The 11187-nt window shown below is 35.6% G+C and overlaps 4 protein-coding genes across 5 annotated transcripts in view; 3 read left to right on the top strand and 1 right to left on the bottom strand.

Moving 5' to 3' along the window:
• Window positions 1–4270: 4270 nt before the first annotated feature.
• On the top strand, window positions 4271–4873 carry LOC118737209 (ADP-ribosylation factor-like protein 6-interacting protein 4). The gene has a single exon (XM_036467569.1). The coding sequence runs from the start codon at window positions 4385–4387 to the stop codon at window positions 4760–4762; it is 378 nt and encodes a 125-aa protein (XP_036323462.1). The 5' UTR covers window positions 4271–4384; the 3' UTR covers window positions 4763–4873.
• LOC118737208 lies at window positions 4833–7104 on the bottom strand. Of its 2 annotated transcripts, none has more exons than XM_036467567.1 (4): window positions 5550–7101; window positions 5369–5476; window positions 5201–5308; window positions 4833–5146 (listed from the first exon to the last, which is right to left on the bottom strand). In XM_036467567.1, exons 1-4 carry the CDS (start codon window positions 6942–6944, stop codon window positions 4913–4915), a joined length of 1845 nt encoding a protein of 614 aa, XP_036323460.1. In that variant the 5' UTR covers window positions 6945–7101; the 3' UTR covers window positions 4833–4912. The 2 variants fall into 2 exon arrangements, 1 of the variants encoding a protein (XP_036323460.1); XR_004992794.1 differs by having other exon boundaries at window positions 4834–5146; window positions 5201–5301; window positions 5358–5476; window positions 5550–7104.
• Window positions 7105–7475: 371 nt separating this feature from the next.
• On the top strand, window positions 7476–8496 carry LOC118738140. Its single transcript, XM_036469062.1, has 2 exons — window positions 7476–7883; window positions 7955–8496. Exons 1-2 carry the CDS (start codon window positions 7730–7732, stop codon window positions 8494–8496), a joined length of 696 nt encoding a protein of 231 aa, XP_036324955.1. The 5' UTR covers window positions 7476–7729.
• Window positions 8497–8643: 147 nt separating this feature from the next.
• LOC118738139 (spastin-like) overlaps window positions 8644–11187 on the top strand; it is a 6452-nt gene continuing 3908 nt past the window's right edge. Inside the window, exon 1 of the mRNA XM_036469061.1 lies at window positions 8644–8938. Coding sequence (XP_036324954.1) covers window positions 8644–8938 — 295 coding nt within the window. The remainder of the gene's footprint in view (window positions 8939–11187) is intronic.

The raw sequence follows: 11187 nt of genomic DNA, 5'->3' as shown, positions 1-11187 counted from the left end.
TTTTTTTTGTTGACATAAAACGTTGATGGGTTGTATTTCGCATAACATCAAATCATGGAAAGTTCGCTAAAACTTTATACAAGCGCATTTTCCAAAATTTCCTCAAACGCCAGTTTTTCAGTGCCAGTTTAAAATTAGATCACGTAAAATAAGTTTAAATTTAACAGCTGGCTGACATTTGATTAGCTAATCTTAGTTTAAACCAGCCAGCTCCAGCGTTTAGAATAACTTTAAACCACCCAGAAAATACAGTCTAATGTTAGAGAAACATTTTGTTTTACATTAGAAGTCTAATATATCTAGTTTCTTAAATTTCACTAGACCTAGACATAAACCAATTAGAATTAAACGTTATAATACGATGAGATACCTAACCATTTTCTCGATATCGAAAACTAAGGCTTTCTGCACATTGCCCGTACATTTGTTTTAGTTGAATAAAATACTTTTTAATATTTTAACGTCATGTATATTCAATTAATTCAACCAACTGAAAACATTTTTTTTCTTGACAAAAAACGAATTAAAACATTTTCCAATTTGTAATTATTGTTAATTATTTAAAGTAAAATATAATAGAGTAGAAGCTCCACAGTACCCACTTCCTAGTGATAACGATGTAAACCTTATCGTAAGTTTGTATTAAATGTAACTCGACGTGGGGTTTTGAGTTTGAAAAGCAGGTTTTAAACGGTATATTGAAATTATCTTACTTTCTCCATATATTTGAGTTTTAAAAATTTTGCTTGTTCTTGAAATAACTTTAAAATTATCTTCATGTGGTTGCTGTATAGGTTTTCATACTGCATCACACCTTATAACTACACGTGAACAGGTACTTAAATTTGAAATTAGTCAAGAATGTAAATCTACCGCTACGTAAACACGAGTCAGCTGACATGATCTGTCTTATACCAGTTGCGTTCCAGATGCTTCACGATTTGCTGGTTTTTACAGGAAGTCGTTCCAGGTGACCACCTCCCATAAGGTTTATTAATGGAGAAAACAGCTGTTCCTGCAAATCGTGAATTTCGTGAATATCGTGAAGCATCTGGAACGCAACTACCATGTTCTGACCAACATCGATAACATGTTTTCGTTGCTAAAACTAGTTTTCGACCTAAACATGTGTTTTCGTCCATGTAAAATCTGTCAAACGAAAACCAGTTTTCGCTGAAAACTACTTGAAAACTCACGTTCCACTCGTTCCAATCGGTGTCTTCACTAGTTTTTTTCGATTATTTATCGAAGTGGAAGTCATATTTTATCATATTTAATACGCTATTTCGTATTCATTGTTAATTGGCTGGCCAAAGTAAAATAAGAATGAAAGTAAGATGTTGCTAATGAAAAGAAAACGTGGGAAAAGCATTTTGGTTTTGTTTTTGTGTAGCAAAACTGTAATGAGAGGATGTAAGAAATGTAAACGAAAACACTAACAGGCGGTGTGAATAGCCTTCAGCCCACAATTCCAAAACTCGTTGTCAAAGTGCTTTCGTTGTCGGTCAGAACATGGTATTACCAGAACGCCATGTAATTTACAGATAATGCATTCCACAATTACTTTAAAATTTCCGATGTTAATTAACATTTTTTCAATTTGTTTTCGCTGAAAACTACATGAAAACTCACGATCCACTCATTCCAATCGGTGCCTTCACTAGTTTTTTTTTCGATTATTTATCGAAGAGGAAGTCATATTTTATCATTTTTACCACCCCTTTTACCACCCCTTTTATTATCTCCGGATGTAACTATGTAATATTGATGCGCCTAAAAGATGCAGCGATTTCTATTCTCAAGTTACATACCTGAAAAGATATAATTATATTATATACATTATATTATATATTATATTATATAAAATTCAACATATTTTCATCAATATTTTTAACATTTTAATATGAGTGTTTAGAACGTTTTTGAGTGTGCAGTTTTATAGCTAATAAAATTTTGGTATATTAAAGTGAAAGTCAGCAAAAAAAAAAGATTACAAATCAAAGCAATTGAAACTTGCTTATTCTAAAATTTTATGAGCTATGAAACAGCATCTTGATTTCTTTGAACAAAGCGATGTTTGGGCGTTCGATGGACTGGTTTACAGAAAACTTCGATGCATCGATGTCTCGATTCATCGACTATTTAGGCTGCGAGTGGTAAATTTTCTAGGCATCGAAGCAAAACATTTTCGATGCATCGAAGCAAAACGTCGATATTTTCAATGATTTTTCGACATCTCTAATCGAACCTTTTACCTGTTTAATAAAGAGCGAAACACACCTCGCAAGCGGCTTGCCAAACATACTTCAAACCTACTCTTCCCATTTCGCCATACACCATGCAAACATGACTCGTTCAACCAAAGAATTTAAAATTTATTCCGGTTCACAATGCTAAAAATTGTGTTACTTCCCTTTTCCCCTCTCATGTCCTCACTCGGTGAAAATCACAGTATAGACAGTAACCAACCTTTTTGGGTTGTTGTTGTAGTAGTCGTTGTTGTTGTAGTTATATTCACTCCTGAGGAAGGCACGGGGTTGTGTGCTGCTATTTAATGGCCTTCCTCAGACTTTTTCTTAGATTTCAGGGTTGTGTGCTGTACTATTATTAGATAAATAAATTTAAGTATTTGTCAAATCGTGATTTTATTAAAAGAAAATTACAAATGGTGTTGAAAAGCCAAACAAACGCTCGTGCGAAAGCTCTATTTTTGTGTATTGTTAAAATTTATACATGGCGTACTTATTCTTTTGTGGACTCTATGTTACTTGAGAATTTAGACAACGTGCGACCTGCCAGGTTCTGTTATCAATATAATTAACACAAGCTTTTCCGAGTGGTTGCCTTTCAATAAAAAGAATAAACAAATATTCCTAAATAAATTGGATTTATTTTATAACTGACAACAAACCTACGCTTTTTGTTCTTTTCTCCATTTTAATTTTGACTCCTTATACCGCCAACAACTTCATATGTACACATATTTACAAGCTGTAAAAATTTTGCGTAGTCCCACGAGCTAGGTAAAAACTATGGCATTCGTATTCACAACGAGAAATCTCAAAATTTTTGTTTGGTCTTCCCAAATTTTCTCTTTTTAATCAGTTGGCAAAGGCCCTCAGTGGCAGCGCTCCGAGCGTTGAGATAGTAATTTCATGTCAATTAGTAGAAAAGTTCCATGTTGAAAAAAACTGTTTATTATGGCGAGAAAAGTTTACATTTCTGCTGTGCCAATTCGTAACTTTTTACTGTTGGAAATTTTTGACAGTTGCTCTGGTTCAAAAGAAGTTGAGCAATTAAAATCAGAAATTATACAAAAAAGACTTGTCTTTACCGACATTTATTCTTCTAGAACTAAAAGCCATGAATTTATTAGACGCCTTAGTAATAAAATCAAACCATCAGGCCGGGTTGAAAATTTTCTTTCACCGCATAGTTAACAAAACTTAACAATCCGTAGTACTTTTCTATCAGTTCGCAAATGCGTTCAATTTAAATCGTTTAGAAAATGCGTCATTTATGTATACCATTTTATAAATTTCGTTTTACACTATACTTTTTGAAACTATTTGGAGTTAATTATTTTTTGTTTCTTAAAAGCAACCCTGCATGCTTGGAAGGCGTGTGTACCAATAATTTCATCCCTAGCATATTCATCCCCGAGGAAGGCAGTCGCCAAATTCACCGAAGGTTGTTTACTGGTTATATTGTGGTGAAAATTCCATTGCAAACGAGGCGAGTTTATCATTCACAACGCAAGCGGTTTGAACAAATTTGTCATCCGCATAGTAAAACTATGGAAACCAAGAGTGAGAAGTCGGGAAAATGACTTTCATGATAAGGCTGATGATTTTCTTCGATTTTTCTCTCTTATGTCCTCGCTCTGAGAAAATTCCATTGCATGGAGCTAATTTATCATTCACATCGCAAGCAGTTTGATCAAACTTGAACAAGCGGTCGACAAATCAAAAAATTTTGATTTTTGTTAAAATTTCCCTCAAACGGCTTGTCAAACCATCAAAGACCCCCATACACAACACAAATAGCTTGGAGCAAAAGGCAAAAAGATAAAATGTTGCTAGAAATTAACACCGAACGTGATAACTGCGGCTGTGATTGCAACTAGAACAAGCCCATACACATGCAAAACTCTGTCCGCCGGCAAATCTCCGATGACGTCATATTGACGTTACTCTCCCGAATTTCACATTAATCAGCGCAATCTTTTATTCTATCTGGCTTGAGCAAAAGGGATATTTCACCAGGTTTGTCAAGCCGCTTGTGCTGTGTATTTTGCTTTACTAAAAATTATACAGAATACAAATTGGATGGCAACTCTTTAATAAATACTGGAGATAAAAAAAATTGCAGCAGACTCCAAAAAATGGGAAAAACTGAGAAACGCAAGAAAAGGTCCAAAAAACATAAACATAAAAAAAGTAAGCGGAAGCATAAAAATATAAAAAAGGACACCACAGACGAGGTTGCTAATGATGAAAGTGGTTTTGAAATACCAGTAGAGCTAATGAACACAAAATCACATACGCCCATCACACCACAGGAACATCAACAACGGCAAAGTCAAATGCGACGTGTTGTGGATCCGGACACTGGACGTATTCGTCTGATCAGAGGTGAAAGCGAAATAATGGAAGAAATCGTTAGCAAGGAACAGCATGCTAAAATTAATAGCTTAGCAACAGAGACCGATGGCCTAATGTTTCAAAAGCATACAATTGGCAAATTGAAGCAAACAAAATGAATAAGTGATGTACATACCTTGTCTCTTCTTTGGAAGTTATGCCAAAGGAATGGTCATAGAAACAAAGTACTGAATATTTAAATAAACCTTACTTCAGGCTCTAATATTGTATGATACTTCGCTTTTAACTTATAATAAGAGTAAGCCTACTTAATAAAGCTGATAGAAAAACGAGGTGGAGCCGTCATGCCAGGCAAGGTTATCTCCCACTTTTGCGCGGCACATGGGGCATGTTTGCTCGCGTTTAAACCATGTGGTTACACAATTATCACAGAAAATGTGTCCACATTCCAAAACCACCGGTGAGACGTAGGTGTCTTGACAAATGGCGCAGACCTCGTCGGAAGTATCGAAATTATCTTTCGCCGGTCGTCTTGATTTATCCTAATTAAGAGAAAACATTAACTTCATTTCAATATTATTCTTAAATTTTATTACCACATCTTTTAGTAGATTAATAAAAGATTTCTTTAGAGATTTTCCACGGTCCGCCAATTCACATCCTTTGAGTACTATGTAGGTAGAAGAAAACATAACACCTGAAATCTGATTAAGAGGAAACATTCTTTGCTTGAAAAATTAAGTATGTGTATACCATTTACTCACAGCGTGTAGGCCAGAATAAGATTCAAAGAGGAATAATAACCACTGCCGGATGGGAACCAGCGAGCGGTAGAATTGTGAGAAAAATTCCATGAAGACATACAAGCGCGTCTAAATGAAAATTATAGAAATTGGAGTTAGAAATATATAAATCTTAAACTTGGCAAAGCGTCAATAAACATACCCTTTGCTTGTGTCTGATTGAATGTAGAGGTATTAAAGTAACAAGTAATTTTATAGCAATAGTGATCAATTTAAGAACCAGATCATTGACAGCTATATAATAGAGTATCGCTTCTAGAGATATTAATTTCGGTATTATAACTGTTCTTTCAACTGAACTTTGCATCGTAGCCGGAAGTTGGCCTTGAGACACTGTGTTGGTATATTGGGGATTATTAAGCACTATTTGATGAATGATATTACGTTCATCTGATGATGGTCCTATCAGCAGGCCGAAAGGGTCAGGCGGAGCTGAAGCGAGCAACAGTCGCAGCGTAACTACAGCAACAACTAGAAATAAGTCTCGTAAAATAATCGAGTTTTTCTTTTGATCAAGTCTTATAACTTGCGTTTGCAAGGATTTGTTAACACAATACATAACAAACTGCAACATTATTATATCCAAAATGCCCAATAAGTGGTCATAAAAAAACTTTACGAACAGTATGCAAGCAAACGGTATATAGTGAAGGCATTGTCGAAGAGTTGTGATGACTACGTCGGGGTAAAAATTATTATATAATTCATTTGTCGATGTTGCCGACTCTTCTGTGGTTCTTGTTACATTGTCAATTGAGGCATTTACACTGGAAGAGGACCCTGTCATTTGGTCTGCCAAATTATTTCCTTCTTCAATAATTCGATCCCCGTTTGTATTTGTTTGATTCATTAAGTTTGATGTGCTTGGAATACTGGCAATGTCACTCATTGCACCATTATTTCGGAAATGTGATAGATGCAGGTGCTGGCCCGGCGATAAAATTGGTATCCTTTGTAAATCTATTCGGCCAAGAATGGCGTTTTCATTAGCTTGTAAATCGTGACCCAAAGTTATCATATTCTGATTATTTATAAGGTGTCCACCAGAAAGGTGTGTAGACCTAACAGAGTGCTCGGCGGTAGCCATTGTTGGTGAAACTTCAATTGTTGATGAGCTATTTAAATTTCCAAGTGAATTAGGAAGCGATCGAACACGATTGAAGCTATCCAACTGTGTCCCTCCACCGGATGCATTCTGACGAGAAAAATCGTTACTTCTTGTTACTGCAATAATGTTGCTTAAACGGCTCCTAGTTACTCCTGCCACTCGGTCTCTTAGAAATCGAGCGTATTGCTCCATGATGTTCCCCGCATTGTTTGTTTCATTAGAGAAGTCCAAAATTGCTCTATTCCCCGCTGTATTTTCTTCAATTGTGATGCTAGTATTTTCCAATGAATGCAAAACTAATGGTGCATATTGAGTCCTTGAGCTATGAACTTCAGGTGAACTTGAGTTGGCAACATAGGCTCCAGTTTCACTTGTTTGCAACCTCGAAAAGGTGGCGCCTGTATCATTACTATCATTGCTGCTATTCATAACGAGACTAACCGCTCCTTGTTTTTATTTTTTGTATTAACATCAGTTTATCTTGTATTTATTTAGGTATCAAGAAATTAATTATTGCACTCAAAATGAGTAAAATTAGGGACGTGCCGATACAAGTAAATACAAGTAGCTACTCGATACTTCCTCCTGAAATCAAGTACTTTAAACATCGATACTTTTACCAAGTATATTAAGTAGGTATCGGAAAATAACACTTGGTATCGAAACCAAAAGGGAGAATGTCGGAAAATAAGAGAACTTGATAAACGAGAACGCTATATTTGATCTACACCTTTTCCAATAGTACTTTCGAAAGTATCAGTTGGATTTTAGAAAGCATCAATTCGATTTTAGAAAGCGTCAATTCGATTTTAAAAGGTATCATATGGACTTTAGCATAGTCAAATGTTCTTTAGAAGATGTCAAAAATACTTTAGAATTATCAAATGTATTTTAGAAAGTAGCACTTAGATTTCAGAATGCGTCAAATGTACTTTAGGTTAGTCAAATGTACTTCAGAAAGCAACAAATGTACTTTTGAAAACACCAAATGTTTTTTTGAAAAAATCAGATGAACTTTAGAAAGTGTCAAATGTACTTTCGAAAATATCAAAAGTACTTTCGACAATATCAAATCTACTTTCGACAATATCAAATCCACTTTAGAAAATATCTACTGTATGTAATATAACATAACCGAGTAACATTTAAAAAAAAATGTAAAATGTAGAATAAATATTACGAGTATTTTAAATACTCACGTGTAGTCGTTAACAATGCAAGTTCAGGATAACTGCGCATTTTGCCTCGTCTCTATGAAGCGTCGAGCATTGAAAAGGTTACAGCCATGCAGACACCTATTTAATGCTGACTGTTTTGAAAATGTACCAACCGCAACAAGTTGTCCAATTTGTCGAAGCGATGTAACGGGTAAGTAATGCAAAGCAATTATTTTATTTAAAAAACTATTGCATTAATGAAAATGATTCAATTTCTTTCAGTTGCCGAATCAGTTGAGCGACGTGCCAACATAAAATACTCTGCTGAAGACAGGAAGCGAATTGTGGAGGCAGCCAATAAAGGCCTTGATTGGGTGCAGCTGGCGGAGTCTTTAAATGTAAAATATAAAACGGCTTACGTATGGGTATCATCTGGCACTCCTCAAGCACTAAGGCGAGGTGGTACAAAAGAAAGAGCGCTGACGGACAATGAAGTTGCAGTGATGGTCCAATGGATTGAGGAGGATGCCACTATGACACTCACAAAAATTCGTGAAAAAATTAAACAAACGTTTAGAAAAGATGTGTGCATTTCCAGCGTGGGAAACTATTTACAAGGACAACTTTTTACGATGAAGGGGATTCATAAGGAACCTCAATCAATGAATTCGCAGCTAAATAAGGAAAAGCGCCGCGAATACGTATGTACGTTGAATCAATATATTCAGGAAGGCAAGCAGATTTTATACATCGACGAGACAAATTTTAATTTATTTTGTCGGCGTTCACGAGGTCGTGCTAAGGTTGGAAAACGTGCGGTATAAGTTTTACCAGTGGCTAAAGGGCCAAACGTGCACCTTATTGGGGCCATTTATGCGTCTGGTGTAGTCAAAATGACTACCAGAAGAGGATCCTTCAAGTCTGAGGACGCAAACGCTTGGCTCCGCTCCGTTTTAGATAGGTGGTGCGAAATGGGTAATCAGCTTGCCGATGCCATTATTGTGTGCGACAACGCGCCATGCCATTCAAAGCTACACGAGGTATGTGCAGAGTCCACTTTATTGCGGCTTGGACCATATTCTCCTATGCTTAACCCCATAGAGATAATATGGGGAAAAATTAAGGCGAATGTAAAGTCAAATATACGGACTCCAGACGTGATTGGACCGGGTGTTATTGAGCAAAGGTTGCAGTATTTAGAGGGCCTAATAAAAGACGCTGCCGCCGCTGTTAATTGTGGAGATTGCGCAAGATCGGTGCAGCACAGTACGTCGTTCCACACTGCTGTAATTTCGCTTGACAATATGCCAGTTGGACAGTGAAAACTGTTCGTTGCATTAGATCTTTATTGTAATATAAAACTTCAATAAAAACATTACTACAACCTATATACATGTCTTAATCTTAAAAAAAAATGTTAGGTGCAATATGAACAATTTAAAGGGAGACTTAGAATATGATTCTAAAGTACATTTGATATGTTCTAAAGTACATTTGATATCTTCGAAAGTATATTTGATGTTGTCGAAAGTATATTTGATATTGTCGAAAGTATTTTTGATATTTTCGAAAGTACATTTGACACTTTCTAAAGTACATTTGATACTTTATAATGTACATTTGCTTGCTTCAAAAGTACATTTGATGTTTTCTAAAGTACTTTTGACTAATCTAAAGTTTATTTGACGCTTTCTAAGATTGAAATGATGCTTTCTAAAGTACATTTAATAAATCTACAGTACATATGACGCCTTCCAAACAACATTTGACTATTCTAAAATCCATATGATACTTTCTAAAACCGAATTGACGCTTTCTAAAATCAAACTGATACTTTCCAAAGTACTATTGGAAAAGGTGTAGTCCCCTTTCAGACACGTCATGTCTTGAAAGCAATTTTTATCGCATTCTCTTTTTTGTTTTCTCTTTGCTTCTACACGCATCAAGTTTTATTGAATTCAACTACTTGGTTCTTTAAACGGGAAGCTACGAAAAGATCAAAAGGGAACAAAAAAACTTGAAAGGAATTGACGGTACGGTGGTATCTGTACTCTTCCCCTCTCTTCCCACCGCCTTCACCAACGAACGAGCAGACTTGAAAGCAAGACTTGACGTGTCTGAAAGGGGACCTATTGGAACCAATTAGAGTAAAAAAGGGCAGTTACCTATGGACCTTAAAACGGAGTGTTCAAAAGCGCAGTTAGTCAACGACGTAGCGTAAACGTAGGTTGACGTACGTAGCAGCATATAAAATTTACACAAAAGACTGGGGACAACAGATTGAAGACAAAATTAAACGGGAATTTTCAGCTGCACATTGTTGGTTATACTAACATTCCATGGGCTATAAAACTGCATACCCGAAAATGTTCTAAGGATTCAGAGTAAAAGGCTCGAAATTTAGACAACAATTTTTGGATTTGCAAATGTTGTCTATAGCTTGAGTCCTTGATTTTTATGGGTTTGGTTAAAGCGCAAACAATATTCTTAATTCTTAAATATACAAACGAAAACAGAAAAAATATTTTTACGTCAAAGACATTGTGAATATAAAAAAAAAAAAACAAGTAAGAAAGTCTAAGTTCGGGCGGAGTCGAACATTAAATACCCGGCGCAAGTATTAAATATGTTTTTTCACCCGAAACCTACCGCTAGATGGTAAGCCGGTGTGTATCAATTTTGAGTATATTAGCGTCCTTAAATTTCGAAATATTGCAGTTTCAAGCATTTCTGAAATTTACCGTTATATGAAAAGTGGCCGTAATTTTAGTCTGATTTCAATAATTTTCAACGTTTTGCTTTTATGTGGCAAGCACAACAAAAATACCGAGTTTGGTACAAATTGGTAGAACGGTTACAGATATACATATGTATATGTGATCGTAAGTGGGCGGTGCCACCCATTTCCAAAATTCCATGCCCATTTTCCAAAATTTTACCATAAATGTATTTCTTGGTAAATATTTGTTGCAAGCATCAATTTTGAATAAATTAGCTTTAATATTTACTGATTTATCGAAGATTTTTTATTTCTCTAAATTACCGTTATATGGAATGTGGGCGTGGTTATTGTTCGATTTTTTAAATTTTCGGCCATTTAGTATGCTGTACGAAGGCCAACAACTGTGCCAAGTTTGGAAGAAATTGGTGCAGCGGTTACCAAGCTATACACATGTAACCATAAGTGAGCGTGGTAACGCCCATTTTCCAAAAATTTATAACATTCTTATTTTTCGTCTAAAAATTATTGTAAATATCAATTTTTAGTGAATTATCTTCAGTAGTTACTAAAATATCGCAGTTTTCGTATGTTTGGAAATGACCGTTATATGGGAGGTGGGCGTGGTTACAGTCCGATTTCGCCCATTTTCAATACGAACCTACCATGGATTAATGGAAACCTACCAAATTTCGTTGAGATACCTCAATTTTTGCTCGAATTATCGTGTACACGGACGGACGGACAGCCAGACATGGCTTAATCGACTTCTCTATTCATTCTGAGCATTTTTGTA

The sequence above is a fragment of the Rhagoletis pomonella genome, unplaced genomic scaffold, assembly GCF_013731165.1.
Source record: "Rhagoletis pomonella isolate Grant_MI unplaced genomic scaffold, Rhpom_1.0 Rhpom_scaffold_00004, whole genome shotgun sequence".
Taxonomy (NCBI): Eukaryota; Metazoa; Arthropoda; class Insecta; order Diptera; family Tephritidae; genus Rhagoletis; species Rhagoletis pomonella.
The sequence above is the reverse complement of the archived record's forward strand: the minus strand, read 5'-3'. Positions and strand labels throughout refer to the sequence as shown.